Genomic DNA, 24,118 nt, shown 5'->3' on the forward strand with positions numbered 1-24,118 from the left:
GAGAGAGAGAGAGAGAGAGAGAGAGAGAGAGAGAGAGAGAGAAAGAGAGAGAGAGAGAGAATATTTAAAAATCCAGTTTGTTTGAACTCCTTCAAATCTTTTCCTTCCCCAACAAGTGACCTTTTAAGGGCTAGCCTCTTTAATAATAAACAAAACAGCCTGTGTCATGTCAATTTTGCTAGAAGTGGTACTTGAATCACACTGGTTTGTGTACAGTCTCTAAGCACACACAGCACAGCTATGCCATCTGACACCTCACCATCTTCATCAATGCCTGTTGACACTGTCGCTGATTGTTGTCTGCATAGGTTTTACATCTCCCCAGTTATTATTTTGTGAGGTAAGTGTGTGATTTCACATTTATTCCCACTCATCATAGAAAGTCAATGTAATTATTAAATAAATATAAATATTCCTATTATCCCCTTCATGAAGAGAAAGTATTATAAGTTATTTTTATTTTAGCTATTTGAGCTTAAAACATTTTCTTTTTTTTATTAGATATTTTCTTCGTTTACATTTCAAATGCTATCCCAAAAGTCCCCTATAACCTCCGCCCACCCTGCTCCCCAACCTACCCACTCCTGCTTCCTGGTCCCGGCATTCCCCTGTACTACAGCATATAATCTTCGCAAAAATCAATGTATGTTTGCTGTTTTTATTTCTGCCTAGTGTGATTTAATTGACATAATTTTAAAAAATTACACTCTCAGTAAGAACACATGCTTAGTGTCTTCCAAACCTAACATAATAAACAAGCAGACTAAGCAATATAGGTTATGTTTCCTCATGACATCATGGTATCGTTACTGTGTAGTAAGAGAAACAATGCAAGAAGGTGTTCATTTTCCACATTGTTACCAACAGTTGACTCTACTCACATGTTTACATCTCTGTTATGGATTTAAAATAAATGTGTAATCCTTTACATTTTGCATTATGTAACTAAACCTGATTTATCTCGAACTCATGGACTGAAATTGGCTTCACAACCTACAACAAGAATTCTATAGCTTCATTTGGGTGTTTGTTGGTATTTTTAGATTTAATGTTTCCCATTTATTAGTAATAATTTTCCTCGATTATTAATATTTAAATCACTTTTCCTTAAAGATCCCTCCATCTCAAATTTATGGACAAATAGCATCAATAAATAGAAACAGGGAATATTTCTAAATGTGGAACTGATCAAAAACTACACAAATCAGTTTGATTAAGTATAATAGAATTGTAGGCACATAGGAGTGAGTATGTTCAGTTCCTGATTCCTCTTCTCACAGCAATCTCACTCAGATTTAACAATGATGCTGGAAATCTTCTTTGTATTAATAGTTTATCAACTCAATCTTATAATTTGCTATGTGTCTGATGAAATTTCCTCAAATTATGACATAATTCCCATTTTCCTTCTCAGTTGCTGTAATAAATCCCATGGCCAGTAGAAACTTGGAGAGGAATAGATTTATTTCATTGTGCCTTTTGTACTACTAATGGAAACTGAAACCAGGCAGAAACAGTGTTCCATGGCTTGATCACAGCCTTATTACTAGAAACTTATTTGTTGTTTTGTTGTTGATGATGCTGATGTTGCTATTGTTGCTATGGTTGTACACCTCAGGCCTACCTACATAGGAATGTTATCAACCAGAGTGGAACGGGTCTTCCTTCATCAAAAAGCCATCCATAAAATGTCCTAAAATATATTCCAGCAGGTCAATCTAATGGAGGCAGCTCTTTAGTTAAGAATACCTTTTTTCAGATGTATCAAATTAATAAGCAAGATTGGCCATCATACTCTGTATATTCTGTGTGTCTACAAGGCATCACATTTTTCTGTCTCATCATAACAGTCACAGAATTCAACTATTATCTTTAATATTCATTTGCATGCCATCTTTAAGAAATGTATTCTACAATTCTATTATTTACTTGATATAGAACTTGTATATATTATACTTTTTAAAGAAAACTAATAAGAAAAAAGCCAGAAATTTGAAAGAAAGCAAGATATATGGAATGACTTGGAGAGAGAGTACAGTGAAGGGATGTGATATAATTATACAATAATTTCAAAAATTCAAATTCAAATGTATAATCTAAAAATTAAAATGAATTTAGTTGTTTTCTTGGCTCTTTGTCTTATTTTCTAAAGGTTTTAAATCCCAGACTCAAGAGGAAGAGGGAGGGAGGGACCTGGCTGGGAAAGGGGCTTGGGATGGAAAGAGGGGAGCATGATCAGGTATTGGGGAGAATAGTACTGAAGCCCTGAGGGCCAGCAGAAAGAATGGAAACTGGTAACCTTGGGAGGTAGGAGGTGGGGTAAACCTCTAGAATGTACCAGAGACCTGGGAGGTGAGAGACCCTCAGAACTCAAAGGGAGGGACCTTAGATGAAATGTCCTACAGTAGGAAGAGAGAACTAGTAGAGTTCACCTCCAGTAGAAAGACAGGGCATCAAGAGGCGGGATGGGGTTGCCATCCTGTAGTCAAAGACTCTGAAACAGATTGTTCCTATCTGAAAGAATTGCAGGGTCAAAAATGAAGAAGAGCCTGAGCGAAAGCAGGTCCAAATTGGAATCCAGCTTAAGGGGAGGCCACGAGGCCTGACACTATTACTGATGCTATGGTGTGCTTACAGACAGAAGCCTAGCATGGCTTCCCTCTGAAAGGCCCAACAAGCAGGTGAAAGAGCCAGCTGCAGATATTTACACCCAACTAACAGACAGAAGCTGGTGACCCCTGTGGTTGAATTGGGGAAAAGCTGGAAGAAGCTGAGGCAAACCTATAGGAAGATCAGCAGTCTCAACTAACCTGGAAACCCCGGAATCTCTCAGATACTGAGTCAACAACCAGGCAACATACACCAGCTGATATGAGGCCCCCAACACATAGACAGCAGAGGATTGTCAGGTCTTGACTCAGTTAAAGAAGATGTTCCTAACCCTCAAGGTACTTTGGGTCCCAGTGAGTGGGGAAGTCTGGTGGGGTAGGGGTAGGGGGCTGGGGGCTGGGGGCTGGGGACATCTTCTTGGAGAGCTGGGGGTGGTGAAGTATGGGATGTTGAACAGTCAGAAGGCAGGCCAGGAGGGAAGGGATAAAGACTGGACCGTAAAAACAGATTAACGATTTTAGAAATAATAATAAAATGAAGTCAAAAATTCAAAAATATAATGAATAATGCCTTCACAAGATTTTTTGTGTGTGTCTGCTAAATAATTATGACACAAGACAATATTTCTGGATGAACTATATTACAACAGGAATATAATGAGACCTGCTAAAATAGATAAGATAATCACAAACTATAGGATATCCTGGACTGCATAGTTCAAGGCCAGACTGAACTAGGGCCATGTCTGTAAAGAAAAAGACAAAAGAGCTGGAGAAATAACTGAGTTTAGGGGCACTTTCATAACAGGAACAAACACCTAGTTATTATTATCATGGAAATCAGCAAGCCAACCAACTAATAATGCATATATATATATATATATATATATATATATATATATATATATATATACTTTAAGCTTACACAGAGAATACATTGCTTGTACTGAAATGAAGTTAAAACTCTTTGGGTGCATCCTCAAGTACTTCTCATTATTTTGTGTGCAAAACTTTCTAGATTGCCAATGATGTATTGTATGCATGAATGTATACATACACACATACACACACACAAACACACACATACACATTGAGATAGCATGTACGTACAACTACAATTTGTTTGACCTGCTTAATCTGTGTAATTAATGTTACTGGCATGTATGTTTTCAGGGCTGACCATTTGGTATTGAAAAAATAACTCTCTCCTTTTCTTATATATCGTAACTACCAGTATTCTATCAGAATTCTACTCTTGTAATTTCAATATCACCATGGCAGTCAAAGGCAAGTTTGTCCCTTGGGCTAAAACAGTCTTATTTGCATACCATTCCAATGTCTTACTATCTTATCTCCAAACAGGAAGCTCAGTGACATTTTTAAAATCACAAGTCAAGGATAGGTCTACAGATCAGTTCTAGAGTGCATGTATGACTGCTAGCATGCCTTAGGTTTAATCCCTGCTACTGCCAGCACCTTCTCAATCCTGCAGGTCAGACCATGTTATTGCCATTCTAATTGTCCACAGAAAAGGAAGGAGAGCTGATAATTCTAATATTTGATATTGTCTCTGCTCATTTGCCCACAACTTCTGACTCTTGCTCCCCATCCATGCTGATGTATATCCATCATTTGCGTTTGTAGGAGAACCAACAAAACACCACTACCCTAGCTCTGTGATTTTTTTAAATTTTTATTTATTTATTTATTTATTTATTTATTTATTTATTTATTTGGTTTTAAAGACAGGGTTTCTCTGTATAGCCCTGGCTGTCTTGGAACTCACTTTGTAGNCCAGGCTGGCCTTGAACTCAGAAGTCTGCCTGCCTCTGCCTCCCAAATGCTGGGATTAAAGGTGTGTACCACCACTGCCTGGCTTTTGTTTTTGTTGTTTTTGTTTGTTTGTTTGTTTTTTGATTTGGATTTTTAAAATATGACAACTCAGCATTTTCCTAGTGAATCTACTTCAAATGTTTATATTCTTATCCATATTATACCATATCAATTGTAATGCTTTTATTTTTATATTATCTGTTTCCCACACCACCATATTTTGAGGCAAGAACTTATTTTATCATAATCATCTATAACACTGGGATATTTTAGTATGTGTTATTCTCTAAAAAAGGACCTGAAAATTTGTCACATGGAATTTTGAATATTGGGAAGTCCATTAAGATAGCTACTGACTCAACATTGATTTTCAGATCCCTATAACCAGGCCTTATTTTGTGACATGCACATTTTAAGAGTCATTAACTTGGTCAGGCAATGGTGTTCCATCTAAACCTTAATCTCAGCACTTTGGAGACAGAGGCAGGCAGATCTCTATGAGTTTGAGGACAGCTTGTCTACAGAGCTAGTTCTAGGATGGTGAAGTTTCATTCTCAATGCAGCCTATGGCAATACACTGTGAGGGAACTGGCAGGTTGTGGTATTCTTTCTCTGTGTTTTTGGATCCTCCTTCAGTAAAGACAAGTCTCCTGTTTCATCATGTATCAGCTTCTGTACTAATTCACCTATTCACATGTCATTTCTTTGGGAAGCAATGGAAAAATGTTAAGCCTATATGATTCATTTGTCACAGACACTGTATCTAGAGAAGACATCTCTTGTTAGGAAGGAATTTTTAAAGTTTATTTGAACAACCATTATTGATAGTGCTGACAATAAACATTGATCATGGAGTTGCACATCCAACTGTCAATCCTGACAAATCATCCATAGCTCTCAAACTTTAGATGTTGAATTAAAGAAAATCTAAAAAAAATAAAAATTAAAAAATAAATAAATAAAAACCTACCCAAGAGTCCAAGAGTCATACTCAAGAGAAACAGGGAGTTATCCAAACCAACAGTTCATAATTGCTGTGTTCAATATCAGACAGTAACTGTTAAAATATTGCTCATATCCACACGGTCCCAGAGACCTTTAAATGTACAGGGGAGATGTGAAAGAACTAACATGTGCCTTTAGTGACCTCTCCTTTCCTTTTGAAGTCCTGGCTTATTTTTTTCTTTGAAGTCACTGTTGTCCATAGTCCCTTTCTTCAAGCAGCATTCTCTGGTATTCCTCTTAGGAAGCCTCTTCGGTAATCTGTGAATAATGATAGAGAAAGCCATTATCTATTTGGATAGCTAAGTGAGAGGTAGACCTGTATTCAAGATGTGAGTCAGATTGGGCCTGGTTAACTGAGGTTGGAAGGATCGGATCATCTCACAGGTACCCATGCCACCGGGAAGTACTTTTCTGTTGAGCTGTGATTAATTTAAAAAAAAAAATAGTACATACATACAAAGCACTGGTAATCTTCCAATGCCAGAAATGACCCAGGAGACTAGAGTTCAGTTCCATCTTTCTCCTCAGATCTCTAAATTAATGGTGGCAAACCCCTTAATACATTCCTAAAAATCTAATTTTTTTTTTTAATGTGGCTCACAGTGCATGCCAAAATTTAGGCACCTTAAGGGTGTTCTTTGAACATTTTGACTTAGATTAATCCTTGAGCGTTCAAATATATTATTGATACTTTTAGGTGCTTTTTTAAAAATAATTTATTCTCGGATACGATGGAAAAATCTATGGCTTTTTGATACTCATTGCTGAAATTCCCTCTTTAAAAAGGCAAAGTTCTCATGAAGTCTTCTTGTTTCGCCATTTTGAGTTTCACCTTTTGTAGAGCAGTAGGGCATTTCCTTTTCCAATCTTACCATTTGAAACCTTATCATTTACGTAGATCTAGGACTATTTAAGGGAAGTTAGGAACTCTGCTCAGATAGCCTTCATTAAACCCAGATTTGAATACTGTTTAAAGACAGACAAATAATGTTCCATTAATTGGTTTAAATATACTCAATTAACCTCGCTTTGCACACAGTAAAAAATGTTGAAGAAGCCATCACACTTTTCAAACATTCTATGTAGCTTAATTTCAAATCTGGTAGGTTCAAAAAATCTAATAGATACATTTCTTATTGAAACAGTAGAAATTCTAATTCCATGTGCTCTGTGTGTCAAACTACGCAGAAAATGATTAAAATAAGTATCTCCTTTAATGATAGACAATGAAGACATCATAATTAACATAAACAAGAACAGCAATGATAGTAAACATTTTATTCATTTTTTTTGGTCATCTGAGCAACAAAGAAAAGGAGTTTGTTTAGCAAAGAAAACTGTGTTGGATAAAGAAATGTAAACATAGAGAAAATTATTTCCTACAAAATATATTCTACAATTATTATCTCCACAAAAATACAATGATACAAAAGCATCTAAATCCAGCTTCTTGGTGAGATGCATTTAATTTTAAGCCCAGGCTTTATAAGATGTTATTATGTTCAGAAACAAAAACTCACATTTAAAAACCTTTATCACTAGGCAGATTGCTTTCAACTTCAAGGTTAGAGTCACAGAAACAAATAACCATCATTTCAAGTATTTTTGTAGTATGTGAAACTGTGATATGAAAAATTATTATTGAGAACATATTAGTATAAATTATCCCAAGTAACTTAATGTATGTGTGTATGCATGTGTATCTGTATGCATTTGTGTGCATTTGTGTCTACATGGGCATATGTGCATATATGGACGTTCATATGAATGCGTGTGCATTCTTTTCTGTGTTGATGTTCATGTTTAAATTGTGCATTCATGCAGCTTTTATAGTGATGCCCACTGTTACCTTATCTCTTTGACTGACAGTGATGGGATTTCAGGCACGCTCAACCTTTCCAACAGTGCCAGTGATGGGATTTTTTGAAATCTTATTACTGGTTGCACTGCCTTGATCTCAGATGGAACTTTCAATCAAAAAGGCAATCAGAAGGTTATACATTCGTGAGATTCCCTGCAAAGCCAACGATCGCATAATACAACATGTTGCAAAGGACTACTTGCCTCCAGTCCTTATGTGGCTATAAAAAGTAATTGGCTACTTAGCTCTCAGCACCCGCTTTCCTTCTCCAAAATACAGATAGCTCAGCCCTCTGTGGATTCTCAGTGTGGAGCCGGCTGCTCCTGGGAGATTTCTATGTCTCATGCAGAGACTTGTCTTACTTTAAGCATATGATTAAGCAAACTCTCAAAGACACATTTGTCTCTTTCCTAGGACTCTTGCCTCACTGGGTATGCGAATGCATCCAAGTTTCCTTTCAGGTTCTATATGCACATACACACTTAATGATTTTTATTCTTTTGATACAAAACATTTTTGCTGTAAAGTTTGTGTCACGGACAGCACAATTTGGGATGAGAAAGGCACCACATGAATATAATTCAACCATTTTATCATAAACCATTTTAAATATGCATTGACTGCACTCATGGTAAGAATTTCATTTAAATAGCTTACTAATAGTATATGATACGTTTAGGTGGCTATTAAAAAATGGTTGATCAAATAATACAGAAGGTAGAGGCTGACTTGATCCCAAGTGGCCTACATGCATGCATGGATGCCTCAATTTCTCAGAAAAGAGCCTCACAGCAAAATAAGCAGAAGAAGGCTAATATCGTTTCATCTATCATGTGGCACAGAATTCTTGTTCAAACATTAAAACTGACTTGTCCTTGGGACACACAAAGACCACCGACACAATAATGACTGTAGCGTGTGGCAATATAATATTTGATAAGTAACCACGTGTGTGTGTATAGGAAGATTCATCTGATGTGTCAATATTGCAAGAACAAAGTAATGGCATAAATAAAAAAAAATAACAAAGTTAAAATGCATTGCTTGAAGAGGGTTAAGGGAGGAGTCATTAAATCTCAAAAGCGAAACAATTTGGATCTTCATTGTCCTATTCTGAATGTGGGAGTTCTAGTAAGTTTGTTGGTAAAGTAAATGTGATAGCCTAATGGTTTGTATATGGGCCTTCTTGAGTATATTTAAATTCAGGGTAGCCTAAAATGTACTTCACATAGCAAAAACATATTATCCCTGTATCATTAAACATAGCACCACTTTATCCACCATATCAAACCTTTAAATGGCTTTGATGCACAAAATATGTGAATAGTAGTGGAAAGAAATGTTATTAATGGGGCACATGTATCCATGATATCTTGATGGACAAAATAAACTTTAAAGGAGATTAGAAAACTAATCCTAAATTGCCTCTTTCCCTTGAGCGCTATCATATGAATATTCTTCTATTGATCATCCACACTGAGAATGTTGATTTTATAATCATGTAGAAAGAATAGTGTGGTATATCTGTTACAAATGTCTTATACATTACTTCCCTTTAAAGTAAGAAAGATGAGTTTGATGTGAAAATGGAAAATAAAATTAATTCCACCTTAGTTTTTAATGTGCAAGAGAGTTAGGATTTGGGTTTTTATTTCTTATATAAATTATAGTAATAGTGTTTTTGATGCTTGCTAATCTGATGTATATAAAAGTCACTACGTTCTCTTCCTTCAACTTTATGACAAGTGTTCAGTAGTCACTGAGAGACAAATCAATGAAGGATTATGATCAGGCAGTAGTGAACAATGAGGAGGTGGGAAGCCACTGAATAGCTATTAAACTTTTAGCTGAATATCTAGTCACTTTGATTCTGATATGGTGAAGACAGCTTCCAGAAACTGTTGCCTTCCATCTCTAAGCCAAATTTATGCTTTCCTAAAGTATCCCCAAGCTAGGGACTGAAGTAGCAGGTGACAGGAGCCATGGATCTTATTCTAATGGATCCTCTAAGGTCATGTCTGCAGTGTAGTTTAGGTTCTTTCTCCAAATCTTCAATCCCTTTATTTTGCCAGATTTTGGACTGTAACCTCACCTATAGACTTTTCCTATGCAGAATCCATTCTTGATCTTTTATTCCCTCTTTCGTTATCTCCACCCAATCCTCTGTATTTAGGGACCTCCAAAACACACTTGACTGTCGTTTAGGTATGGCATTTACTTTTATGTGTCTGATGTTTTCTTGGTATGGGATCAATAGCAATCCATTTCTGTTCTCTGGATCTTTACTATAATAAAGATGCTTAAAACTAAAAGTGACCCACAGTGAGATTTCATTGCACAGTTTAGAATTTTAGTTAGATAGAGTCAATAGTTCTGCTCAGAAATCTTCATGTAGCTGGAAAAAATGATGACAACAAAGATATTTATAAAAATATATTTCACAAAGTAGGAAACAATACAGGAGTTTCTCTGAATACAACACATGGAGTAAATAAACAATATTGCATTAAAGCAAAGTAGAAAAGTAAAATGATCTGCATGTAATACTTGAGTTTTATCATACATTTCTACTCCTACATGGCAGGTTTGCATTACAAATTAAATATGCTCACATCTTCTAGTGCTGATCTGCTTTTGTAGTCTAAGACGTTCTGCGCATCACCATAACCAGGGATAGAAGTGTAAAAAAAAAAAAAAACATAAGCAGTAAAATTATGTACAAATCAGTTTCTGCTCTGAATTATTTGGGAGAGGAAAATTTGAAGCATGTTTATTGGGTGGGGCATTACGTAAGTATCTAAAAGTCTAGAGTTTAAATATTCACAGGAATCAATATACTTCCAGATGTTTGTGCTTGTAGTAAAAACACCAAATACTAGGATTATGAAGAAAATAGAAAATAGTCCAAAAGTTTCTCTGGGAAATGCTGTTCCTGTAATCACCAGTCACAATTACACTTTCTACTCTAAAGAGACTATTATCTCTCCCCTTGATAATATTGCCTGCCATACTTATCTCATCAAAATGTACATGTATTAAACATTCATTGTATAGATATTAATATAAAACAATCTAAAGGATTATTAATGGATATAATTTAGTTTTCCCCATATAATCCCTTAATCTATAGATTACCAACCTTAATAAATAAAAGCATTATTGGACATCAATAAAATATTTATTTTGAGGATTAAACAAATAAATTCACACGCTAGCAATAAAACCATCTGTCTCTGATGTGGTCCACTGTGGAATACTGTTTATCTCTGTGTCCTTGTGGAAGAAGATGAAGTGGAGGGAACGAAGAATCCTGCTTCTAGACACAGCCTGTTTGAATGGCATTTCTCTCCTCCCACCTTTGAGCTGGCAATCCCCACCCTGGAATGGATTACGAACATGTGAATATTTTAAGGCTCGACACAATATTTAAAGATGCTATTCAGTCTCTGTTGAGTGGGGCCAACAATTATGTACAACGTATGGTCACCGTACCACTTAATCTAGGAGGCCTCCCCAATCTCCATAAAGTCATAACGTACAGCAGACCAAAGTATTGCTTTATCATTTGTGACGGGATCCTTATTGGTGAAGGGAAGTAAAAACCATTTGCACTCATAAGAATCCTTACAGAAGACACATATCAGCAGCAGAGTCCTTGCAAGTCCATTTTTTCTAATAAAGCACCTTTTAATTTTGTTTTTGTTTTTGTTGTTTTCTCCTCTTAAACAACTCTCTAAGGATTAGCTAGGATCCCAATCTCTGACTGTGGCCGTCAGGTTAATATCAAATATCCAAAGACTTCTAGACACTCCACATACTTAATTCACACTCCACAAGATTTATCACCTCCTAACATATACTTTTTATTTTTATTATTTTTTTGGTTCAACATTAAAATGTGGTTGAGTTTATAGATGATTGGTGCTAAACTTGCCTCTAAAACAAATAGCCACATTTGTTGCATCTAAGGGGAGTGACCCTAGAATATTACAGAATGCTCAGTTCCATTGATTATTTATATAATCCACTGTCAAGTTTCTTTGTCACTTTCACCAACAGAGTAGAGTTCGCCCAGTCTCTTAAAGCGGGGACCCCAGTCACTGAGGTAGTCAAAATTCTGGTCTGAGTCTGATGTGGTGGACTCCAAGGAGCTGAGGGAGCCAGCCACAGACCCTCGGCCTTCATAGCCATAAATCTGTATGGAGTCATATGGTGGGGCCGTAGGGTCATTATCTGCCTCATGCAGCCTTACATTTATAAATTCATCGACATCAACACCATTTGGAACTGGAGCAAGCCCTTGCCTTGGCATAAACTGCAAATCTGGTTTAATATCCTTACGGGGTAAAAATCCATTAATTCCATCTGGGTTTTGCAAAGTTGCAATGTCAAAAGCCTCTGTGTCCTCCTCGCCTCCTCCTTCGTCGTCGTAGCGAATGATGTTTTCTCGAACGTCTTCGTCATCTTTGATAATTAGTGGTTCATTTTTATGCCGCCTCAGGGTAACAAACAGAACCACAATGACTGGAAGAGAAAGAGGAGATCACAATCAGTCAACAAGCATAACATGCCATGATCAAAGCAGAAGAGATGACGGAAGCCGGGCAGTGGTGGCGCACGCCTTTAATCCCAGCACTCGGGAGGCAGAGGCAGGCGGATTTCTGAGTTAGAGGCCAGCCTGGTCTACAGAGTGAGTTCCAGGACAGCCAGTAAACACATTCTTGAAGAATTCTTTTTGTGATGGTGCCACTGCTTGTAGCAGCAACGAAACCCAGGGCACTCGGAAGCTTGTAGGTCCTCAATCACTTAAGCTATGGCCACAGCATATGATGTAATAAGATATTCTCCACTCAAAGTGATAGATTATATAAATCGTTACACAATTAAAATCTCATATTGAATGGCAGCTGGACCTACTCTATCTAGAAAGATGGTTCTGACTTAGAGCAAAAGAACAGACTGCTAGCTGAGAAGTTTACCATTCAAATGAATTATTAACTGATAAAATTGGTAATATTAAGCATTTGAATTTCCAAGAGAAAGAAAAGACTAAGACATATAAGCTCTCTTTGATATTTTCTTGGAAGTAAAATCACTGCTCGTGTGCATTTAGGCCACTTACCACGTGACCCAGGGTAACCTTGAACCCTAGAACCTTCTCTTTCTCCTCAGTGCCAGACTACAGAGATGCTTTTGCCATGTTCTGGCTTAGTCTTGTTTTTACAATGAGCATTTTAAATAGAAAAGTAATAAAGCTTACCTCTTAATTTGAATTCTTAAGTGTAATTTTACCTTAGTATTAACTAAAATATCTATAAGATGATTTTAAGGAGAACATATGTTTATACGCTTACGTCTTCACATTATATCTTACTAAACTCTGAGATCTGGTGATGCAATGACCCCAGTCCATGTGCTATTTATATTCAATGATAATTGAACACAGAAACATTACATCTTGCATTAAATTTGTGTGCAACGTGTGATTTGGAGGCCGTCTTTTGTAATAGGTGTTGAGATGAATGTAGAGTCTCATTCCCTACGTCCTTGTCACTTGTCTGTACTCTCCCAGGTGATGGGTTTGAAAAAGACACCTGAAATCCTGTCAACCTGGACAGAGTTTGCACAACCCTTTCTCACTTTAGCGTAATGTTGATTACATTCCAGGTTTGATTTTACTGTTCTTATTTCTAGTCACTTAGGGCACTAGGCTATGAAGGTGGTGCTACTCACCGAGCAGCAAAATGATGCATGCTAATATAGCAATTAAGGCGCCCATACTGAGTCCAATAGGAAGGACATAAGCTTCAACATTGCACGACTGGACCACACCATCATTGCTACAGCCACAGACTCGGATGGTCAGGGTACTGGTGCTACTCAGAGGGGGATTCCCGCTGTCACTGATCACTATAGGCAGAAGGTAGACTTCTTGCTTCTGGCGGTTGAATCCGTTATGTTTTGCCAGAATGCTCAGAGAATTATCTAGAAAAATTGAAAATGACAGTTATTTGCATCAATTCAAAGTGTACACCCAAATAATGCTTGTTGTTCTAGTCCACACATGTGCACTTTAAACTCCTTCCAAGTACAAAGGGATAAACAAAGATCCTGCACTTCCGCTTCCAACTTTATCAATTAACAGGAACCAAAATAGCCACAGCAAATCAGGTTGTATAAAAGGGAGAAGGGAATAAGATTTTGAGGTCTTAAATTTCCTTGTAAATGCAAAACAGATTTGATTAAAATAATCTTCAAGAATCTTTGCAGAATGCACAATAGTCTCCCATAAATCCTCGTGTAAGTTTATAATGTAATCACAGAAGCTAACTAGAGAGAACACTCCCATATAGACAATGTCTATTTGAGATGCTCTGTATTGAAAGACAAACTGGATGAAGACATGAATAGTAAAAGCTAAGTTTATTAAAAAATGGTCAGAATTTCCCAAAGCATTTATCTTGAGATTACAGAAAACAAATTGCTGCCAATTGGAAGAGATAGATCGTAAATTTTAAATGTCTATAGACTCCTTTATGTATAGATTGTGTATGGGCAAGAGAGTGAGATGTAGAAGAAGGAATTCTATTTTGCATTAGTTATACAGAAATTAGCATTGAGTATGCAAAGCCATATCTATGGACACTTAAGTAATATGTGGTGCTGTGATTTCAGCCTGAAGTAAAATTAGTCCATGACAAGTGACTGGTCCCACACTGGCCCTATAGTTCTTATTATTTCATTCTACTAATGAACACTTCTTCATGCCCAGGAGAATAACAGTCACATTCTGCATATTTTAATCTCTACTTTAATTTTAATCAATAAAAGACACATAAATACTCAAAATCAGAACCCTGATTGTCTCACAATAGTATTTCAGGCCAAAAAAGGTACTTACTGGGCTGAAATTATTTGTAAAAAGTGATTATTACAATTGGAAAAAAAACTTCAATATCAACACTCACAGACATCAGAATACTGGGTTAAGTCATTATTGTCACTAAATGATATCATCTATAATTTCAAAGCAGTCTAATTTCTGGTCATCAGTGTCCTACTGATTTCCAAAACATTCAAATAAATGGACAAATATTCTACTCAAATGACTTATTATGTCGAATCCTGCCATATAATAACCTTATTAGAATTTTGAAGAAAATAGAAATCATTATTCAAAATAGATGCATAATTACATGTAATTTACATTGTTTAAGATATAAACAGGCTTATAATGCTTTAATAGTAAGTAGTCAAACAGAAAAGGCACTCTGATTTAATTATTTTTCTCAGAACCTCTTTTGGTTTTGCCTCATTATTTAGCAATTTGCACAACAAAAATAAGGTTTTCTATTAGAGTTAAGCAGCAATATACAAAATGACCCAGTAACATTTTTCCATGACCTAGAAGGAAATACCATTTAGCTAAAAGCCGAGTAACACCATCTCAACATAGATACAGAATCCTCGGTTGTGTTATATCTTCAGAAAGTCACGACAAATTTGGATACAAATTAATTAGCACAGGGAATATTTGTTGGATTTTTCTGTGTCCTTTAGTTCAAAACGTAAGATACAATTTTTTTTTTCATGATACTGAACTAATGATACTATAATGATGTTTTTTCTTTTGGTGACTGACATTGTATATATGAGAAAGTGTTGCTATATATTCTCTCTTTTAAGAAATCTACAGTGATAATTTACAAATTGCAGCAGGATGATTACTTGTTACAGGACAAAGTGGTGACTCTGTAAAACACTGGAGACTCTAATGCTACACTCTTACTTGCATTTCTATATTAACCATCAACTTTACAGTTGTGTTGCTCTTTCCACATGCATGAAATTATTGCATAAAAGAAGTACCTGAGTCATTCTACTTGGTTCCTACCTATCAGCCCCAGGCAACATCAATGAACTCCTTTTTAAAATAAAATTTATTTGCATCTATTATTGGTTTAAGTAACCCATACATGTACAAGTAATAATCAAAAATATACATTTCAAAATTTCTTGTATTTTTTTTCTTATAAATGCATGTTGGGTTTTTAATTGAGTTAAAGTTTTAACTCTAACCCTATAATTCTCTATTATGATGGGTATACCAAACATATATATGTTTTAAAATTAAAGGATATATTGGGTAGTGTTAACCATCTAGCTCATACTATCATATGGAATTGACTTTTTTCCCAATGAGAATTAATTTCCTCCATGTTAATTAGAGTCTAAGCCTTCCTTTGCCCAACGATCCTGAATAGCCTCTCACAAAACAAGTACATGGGCTCATATCCCTTCAGGAATCTGCATTTTATTGTATTCAACTAACTTATTTTTTCAATCTTCCATCACTGGTATCTTTTCTAAGCGCAAACGTAACATAAAATGTCTTCTTCTTAGAATGGGGAACAAAATACCCATGGAAGGAGTTATAGAGACAAAGCTCAGAGCTGAGATGGAAGGAAGGACCATCCAGAGACTGCCCCACTTGGGGCTCCATCCCATATACAACCACCAAACCCAGACAGTATTGCATATGCCAGCAAGATTTTGCCGAGAGGAGCCTGATATAGCTCTCTTTTGTGAGGCTATGCCAATGCCTGACAAATACAGAAGTGGCTGCTCACAGTCGTCTATTGAATGACACAGGGACCCTAATGAAGGAGCTACAGAAAGTACCCAAGGATCTAAAGGGGTCTGCAACCCTATAGGAAGAACAACAACATGAACTAACCAGTACCCCCCCAGAGCTGTGTTTCTAGTTGCATTTGTAGCAGAAGATGACCTAGTTGACCAGCAATGGGAGGAGAGGCCCTTCATCTTGCTAAGATCATATGGCCCAGTACAGGGGAATGCCAGTGAGTAGGTTGGGGAGCAGGGCGGGGTGGAGGGTATAGGGGACTTTCGAAATTTGAAGCATTTGAAATGTAAATGAAGAATATATCTAATTTAAAAAGAGCCTTGATCTGTCTCAGAGCTTTTTCTTCGACCATGTGTTTCTATATGAAACTATGCTATTATTGTCTATTTGCAATTCTTCGACAAATATAGAATGCAGAATGCAAGCCTCCAAGAGTGTTCTTTTAATACCTTTGGTAAAATTTATGAAAGCTGCAATATATTTTATATAATATAAAAGAATTTGGAGAGCCTTAATAACATTGAATCTATTAGTCTTTCCAAAATCTTGACTTATTTTTATTATTATATTATGTATGAACAAAGTATTTTAATTTCAAGTATCCTATCATTTGTTTTTATCAATTTGACTATATATGCATTATTGCTAAGGTAAATATGTAGATTTAGTTAGATTGTGAAATCATATTTCAGTAAACTTGCTGTTAAATAAAATGTAACTAATTTTTCAATTGCTTTTATTTTCAATAAATTAAAATAGTTTCTATTTAGTTTTCAAAATATGCAGGCTTATTTCTTTAGAGCATTCTATGCAATATGGAAGCAGAAGAAGCTCCTGTTGATGCCCACAAAGATTATAAATATTGGAAGTCCTATGGGATGTTTCAGAAAAAAACACATGATAGAAGAAATATGTTTACTTGTTCACGTATTTTTCAATACATAATAGTCAAAACACTGGAAAAATAAGAAAACTTTGAAATTAATGGGAAGCTCACAGGACATACAAGGAAATGGTTGGACAAGTAACAGTGGAATTTTCATACAAATAATGAACTTTTAAATCTCCCAAACAATAATTTTATCTAGTAATCCAGTAAAGCTATCTTCAAAATCTTCTATGTGTCTGTGTGTCTGTGTGTATATGTGATAGATATATAGATGATAGATAGAGAGGTAGATAGATAGATAGATGATAGATAGATAGATAGATAGATAGATAGATAGATAGATAGATAGATAGAGATTGAGCCCTTATCATACATCAAAAATCTGAATTTATCATCAGTATTTACTATAGGGACTTGTCTACATACTAAAAGCAAACAATTAAAAATTGTAATTCACTTGCATGTTTAAAACAGAGAATATCTGTGAAGATGATCATGTAATTTTAAAAGACATTAAAAGTGTGTAGTTTTGAAAGCAATTATATTAACAATACATATTTAATGTGTTATGGAATATATCACATGAAAAATAACTACAAAAATGTAGTGGAATACTCCAAAATTCCACCTTCAATTATATACAAAGCAAAGTAGAAAAGTTGAGTAATAATAAAATATCAAACCTTTCCCACCAGAAGCCCAGAGATCTTCCACTTAACAACTGAAGAATAAAATTTCACTCAAGTACACTGTAAACATTGAAAAATGTATAAATCACAACCTAAATGTGAGAGTAAAGAAATGATGCAGCAAAGGTACTTTAAGCACTTCAAATTATGTTTCCACCAAATAAAATCAGAAATCAGTGAGAGAAAATAACTAAGATGTTTTTTTAAAATGTGTGGAAGTTAAATACTACAGAACTCAATATCCAACTAGTCAAGGAAAATTTTATTAGAGATTTAGAAAATAAGATACATGAATATATGCACATAAGCATTTATGTATATTTTCATAAGTGAATATTCAGCAAAGAATGAAGGTAAAATTCAAACTCTATTTGATCATACTAAGATACAAAGATTTCAAAATAAAAGATTAATACATGTCTCTAAGACATCAGGAAAAGAAGGGCAAGCCAATCCTTGTATGATAAGAAGAACAAAAATCTTCTTCAAGAAATAGAGAGTATTATGGATCCGGGAACTTTTAGAATCCACCTCCAGTAGAAAGACAGATGTACCAAGTAGAGGGATGGGTTGCCATCCCACAGTCCAGAACTCTAATCCCAAATCATTCCTGTAAAAAAAGTACTGTGGGGATAAAAATGGAGAAGAGACTGAGGGAAAGGATGTCCAGGGATCAGCTCTAATTGGGACCCATCTCAAGGGGATGCTCCAAGTCATGACACTATTATTGATGCTATGATGTACTTACAGACAGGAACCTAGCATGGCTGCCTTCTTAGAGGCACAACAAACAGCTGACTCAGAGGCAGATAATTCCTCCCAACCAATAGACAGAAGCCAGGATCCTGTGGTTGAATTAGGGGAAGGTTGGAAGAAACTAAGGATGAGGGTGAACCCATAGGAAGACCAGCAGTCTCAACTAACTTGGATCCCTGAGATCTCAGACCCTGGGACAGCATGCACTAGCTGGTCCAAGGTCCCAGACACAAATACAGCAGAGAACTGCCTGATCTGGCCTCAAGGAGAGAAGACACACCTAGCCCTTAAGAGACTTAAGGCCCCAGGGAATGGGAAGACCTGATAGGATGAAGCAGTTGTGGGTGTGAGGACATACTCTTGGAGATGGAGGAAGAGGATTGGGATGAGGAACTGTTTGGAGGGCTGAACAGCATGGTGATAACTGGACTGTAATAAATAAATAAATAAATAAATAAATAAATAAATAAATAAATATAAAAATACAAGAGAGTAAATGAATGAAGGCTAAAAACCAAATCTGGTTGAGTTTAGAAATTTCTTCTCATTCATAAATTCTCCAAAGTTCAAGATACCATTTATTTTTCAGGTGTTATTGCTACAAGGTAATTTTTATTTATTTTATATTAGCCACTTCCCTCAGAGTATCATGAGTACAAGAAGGTACATTTGACCTTTGAACCTTGTTCTGGTTTTAAGTTGAAAAGGCTTATGATTTAAGGTACACATGTACATGGTTGATGGTACTTATTGGAAAATAGTTTTGTTGTTGAGTGATAAATTTTTTTTCTAGTTCTTTTTAATTTCTTATATACTGTGTTTCATTCTCCTTGTAATTTAAAGGTGATGGCATAAAGGAACACCCATTCTATTTGCTTTAAAGTTAGCTTTAATTTTATTGTGGAATTACTGAAAACTTTATCCTTTCCCTTGGATCTCTTGCATTTTAATATACAATATGAAAGTTTATGGTTTCTTTATCTTAACCTGCTCTCTCTTGTTTTGAATTCTGTTATTATATTTTTTTGGCTTTTATCTCATTTTTTTTGAGGAGGATAATTGTTATAATATAATATGCCCTGGTGCTAGCCGGGCAGTGGTGGCTCATGCCTTTAGTCCCAGCACTTGGGAGGCAAAGACAGGCAGATTTCTGAGATTAAGGCCAGCCTGGTCTACAAAGTGAGTTCAGGACAGCCAGAGCTATACATAGAAACCCTGTCTCGATAAACCAAGAAAAAAAAAAAAATAGCCCTGGTACTGACTTATTCGAAGAATCAGGGGTGTGTTATATCCTAGGAAATACATGAAACTAAAGATATACCAACTGAAAATAACATTCTTGCATCATAAATAAATATAAATATTTTAACCTTAATATTCATAATTTTATTTTTCATAATTTCTCATAGTACCAATCCCATTGTTTAGCCTGTTATATTTGCAATAACTTTAGCTTTAATAAACTGAATATTCAATCATAACTGAGATCTATTCTTAGAAAACAAAACAAAAAACAACAAAACAAAATGGAGCTCACCGGAACTGGACCACCAACCAAAGTGTATATATGGAGGGACCCATGGCTCTGGCCACATATGTGGCAGAGGATGGCCTTGCTGAACATCAGGGGTAGGAGAGTCCCTACCCCTTGGGCCTAAGGGTGTTTGATACCCCAGTGTAGGGGAATGCTGGAAAGGAAAGAAGGGAGTGAGTGGGTGGGTGGGGGAGCACCCTCATAGAGGCAGGGGAAGGGGGAATGGGATAGGGGGCTTTCAAAAGGGGAGGCCATTTGAAATGTAAATAAAGAAAACATCCAATAAAAAAATAGAGAACAACAACAACAACAAAGAATTAAATCTTAAAAATCAAAACCGAAACAAACAAAAAAAAGAAGCATCCGGTAGGGAAATCAGTCTATCCATCAATGAATTTCTGTTACTTAATGAAAACCAAACCAATTAACACATGATTCTGGGAATATCATATTAATAAAAATAGATGTTATCATATCTCTTAACATATATGAATATAAATATATTAATAAAGATAAAATAATATAGAATGATAACCATAGAAATATCTATATTTGTGTATAAATATATAGACAACATACATCTCTTTTGATATATAAATATCTTAATGCAGCTACAGATATAAATGAAGGAAGACCTTATATCTAAGATTTGTTTTCTCATATATTACTGAAGGCCCTAGGCCTTGCCTAGTTCCTTTTCTCTGTGCCATGTGTGACCTTCATTTTTCTACACTTCAGCTGTCCCGCTATGTTCTGATCCAAGTTTCTTCCTTAGTCAGAAATTTTAGATTATTATTTTGACAGACATTTTCTCTACCTTTCCTCTTCCATAGCTTAAATTGTGAATAATGTATGCTTTATCTTTTGTCTATACTTAAATGTTATTTATTTTTGAATAATTTTCTACAAATGTCTCTAGAAAATTCAGTTGCTAGATCTTCCCCACCCCCCCCAAAAAAAACAAATAAAGCTTAGTTTCATCAGTACACTATGATAAGAAATGTTATAGTAATGGAGATTCGATAGACATTGGAGATATGAGGTTAAACTGAGACTTCCGAGCAACAAATAACCAATTTAAATGCATAATGAGTGTTCAGCAAATATGTGTTAGATAAACAAATGACTAAGGAAGCATGAGTTATATTCACATTCATTTGTCTTCATATGGCTGATAAAGGAAGATATATGTTGCTCGAAATAAATCAAAGACGAGTTCAATTTCAAAATACAGGAAAGCATATATAGCTTGTGGTTGTATATTGAAATTTAAGAGACTGACAGTTTCCAAATATTTTTCTGAGAAAGTTTCATATCGTAGAATATGAGCAGTATATTCAGAAATGCATAGGTGCAAGCAGGAAAGCTCAGTGAAGAAATGGCATAATGACAGGAAAAGCCATCAGGTAAATAGGTGTGTCACATCATTCTCTTTTACTTGGTAAAAGTGGATAATAGCTGCTCTGATGCCCCCATCATATATACAGCAGAGGACTGCCTGGTCTGGCTTCAGAGGGAGAAGATGTGCTTAACCCTCCAGGAACTTGAGGCCTCAGCGGTTGTGGAGGTCTGGTGGGGTGGAGTGGCATGAGGTAGGGGTGTGGTGTGGGGATGGGAACATCCCCTTGGAGACAGGAGAAGAGGAGGAGGAATGGAATATGGAACTGTGGGAGGACAGACCAGGAGGGGCTAATGACTGCGCTGTAAAAAAAATTAAATAATGAATACATACATACATAAGGTAGATACTTTTATTCTATCTTTAGCGAGTAGTCTGAACTTAACCCAGATTAACTTTTCATGTGATTGCTGATAGTATTTCATCATGAAGAATTGGATATCAAAGGATGTTTTTCACAGAAGTTTATATCCCCATTTTTTGTTTCCTTTAGTAATAGCTGCATTTGTTGTGGAGTTGCTGGCTTTCGTCCCCACAGATTCCTTCATTGAAACTAGCACAGTTGCTATATGTGGAGATGTAGACACGATTGATAGCTTAACCTTTGAAGACCTGATTGTCTAGGTTAGACATCTAGAAAAAAGTGGTGAGGAAGAGCTTGTATGCAATCTCTATTCTTCAGTTTCTGTATCCACACAAAGCAACTCTCATGGGGGTATCGAGGTGTTAGCCCCCTATTTCCCAAGAGAAAAGGCCCAGGATGAAACCTTCCTCACCACCATGTCTCGTTTGGCCTTCTTGTTTCTAAGAAATAATTTTCTCACAACCGAAGCATCAGGTTGCAGTATGTTTATACAGTTGTGAGGGCAGATAATGGCCCTGTAGGAATAAAACATACATTCCATGATAGAGAAAACAAAGAGAAAGAAATACAATTTAAAGTAATAAGCCAAAGTATCTGGGTATTTTTCAATATTATTTTTAATATTTGCACATAATTATATACAAACATTTTCTATAATTTGCCTCTTGCATTTTTATCAAAAGTGTAGATTACACTCTCTGTTGACATTTTGTACATAGTCTATAATTATAGAAAACTTGGCAGCAGATCATATTATCTGGACGGCTTCCGTAAAGTTCATATGTGGTAGTCATAATGCCTAAAAATGACTTTGGTCCAGGCCCCATTCATTTGCAACCAAGGAGTTAATACGTCTTCTTTTGTCTTTTATATGAAAGTATGGTTTTAAAAAAATAGAGCCACAGTTAAAGAAGGTTCTTGCTACCATTTAGTACAAAATAAAGAGCTGAAGAGATAATCAGTAGACATTGTACCTTTTTGAGGTATTTGACTTGCAAATGTAATTCAAATTTTATTGGTCAAGTCAAGTGAAATGCAAATAGTCTTAAGGTCAATAGAAAGGAAAGTTAGCATGGTGATTAAGAAATATGGACAAGAGTTTTAATTAAGAACTTATCATTGTGTTATAACTTTTGTTTATTTATAAATACTTTGCAAAGAAATAGAAACTGCTAAACCTATGCATTTTCAGCATGGTGAAAGTATGCTTGCACAGTGCTTAATACATAAGGGTATGAAGCAAATGTAATGTCTACTATAATTAACACATATATTCGTACTTGAGAGTCCGTATGGGAATAGTTTCATGGTAATGAGTTCATGAAAATTAACTTTTAGTGAAGCCAATCTCCTCACCATTACTACTTTCTACAATTTTCCTTCAATGTGTATGCTAAAATCAACTGCCACAGTTACCTGTGTATTTAGAGATTTGTAACTAGACTGTTGTTTTACAATTCGATGTTTTTCCTTTTCTTCTCTTCTAAATGGTCCACTTTGCTACCTGGCATCTCTCATGACAATAGTTACATATTGATTCATTACAAAATATCATCACCATACAATACTAAGTGACCTAAGATCCTCGGTCATAAAACGGCTATCTGACTGCTTTTCTAAAGGGAACATCATCTGTGATCTCTTTGGAATCTCCTAGATTAACACCAAGTGTAATGTTTAGTCAACAGTCTACAATTACACATAGAATGAATTAGCACTTTTTTTTTTTTTAAACATAGGAAAACACACTGGAAGCTCTTTCTGCATCACAGCTCCTCCAGCGCCAGGGCTCTATAAATATCTAGTTAGTTGTCATTTGGGAATGGAAATGTACAGATAGTAGGCCATAGAAACATAAGCAGGCTCTCAGGTTTTCTTTCTTAAGAAGCCGGAGTCCCCATTTCTAAAGTATTAATACAAAGAATTTTATGTCAGGTAAAAACTAAGATGGTTTTTACTGGTATAATGTCCAGAAATGATTATGCCTCCTATCTTTATTGTGCTGGTTTCTGTGCTTTTGTGTGTCTTCACCATGATGATTGGTAGAACATTAGTTTCATGCTATTTTTTGATGATTTCCTGAACAAGCATGCCAACACCCTAATCCACAGAATTTACAAATGTGATCTTACTTGGAAAAGAGTCTTCTTTGTAGGTGACTGACTTAAAATTTTGAAGTATGGAGTTCATGTGGGATTACTCAGTGAGTTCTAAATCCTGTTCTGTCTGTCTTTGCAAGAATGTGGAAGGATGAAATTTGACAGAGAGTAAAAGAAGGAACACTAGAATGCCAGAGGCAGAGATGGTATAATTTGGCTACAAGCCAAGGGATGCCTGCAGCTACAAAAGTTGGGGGAGAGAAAGACTGAGAGACTAGATTCTTTCACTGCCTCTGGAGGGAGCATGAGTTTGTCAGACACTTGTTCTCAGATGTCCAGAAAGAAAGAAAGAAAGAAAGAAAGAAAGAAAGAAAGAAAGAAAGAAAGAAAGAAAGAAAGAAAGAAGGAAGGAAGGAAGGAAGGAAGGAAGGAAGGA

At 35.8% G+C, this 24,118-nt stretch overlaps 1 protein-coding gene across 3 annotated transcripts in view; it reads right to left on the reverse strand.

Annotated features, from left to right (window-relative positions):
• Positions 1-5,220: 5,220 nt before the first annotated feature.
• Positions 5,221-24,118, reverse strand: part of Cdh8 (cadherin 8) — a 395,024-nt gene continuing 376,126 nt past the window's right edge. Inside the window, exons 11-13 of one of the 3 annotated variants that reach the window (XM_021220862.2) lie at positions 13,042-13,293; positions 11,650-11,832; positions 5,221-5,705 (exon numbers count right to left, since the gene is read on the reverse strand). In XM_021220862.2, the coding sequence (XP_021076521.1) occupies positions 5,659-5,705; positions 11,650-11,832; positions 13,042-13,293 (482 nt within the window). In that variant the 3' untranslated portion in view covers positions 5,221-5,658. Of the gene's footprint in view, positions 5,706-8,525; positions 11,833-13,041; positions 13,294-24,118 lie in introns of those variants that run through there. The other 2 variants (XM_021220861.2, XM_021220857.2) reach the window with 2 other exon arrangements.

The sequence above is a fragment of the Mus pahari genome, chromosome 20 (assembly GCF_900095145.1).
Source record: "Mus pahari chromosome 20, PAHARI_EIJ_v1.1, whole genome shotgun sequence".
In the NCBI taxonomy this organism is placed as follows: domain Eukaryota; kingdom Metazoa; phylum Chordata; class Mammalia; order Rodentia; family Muridae; genus Mus; species Mus pahari.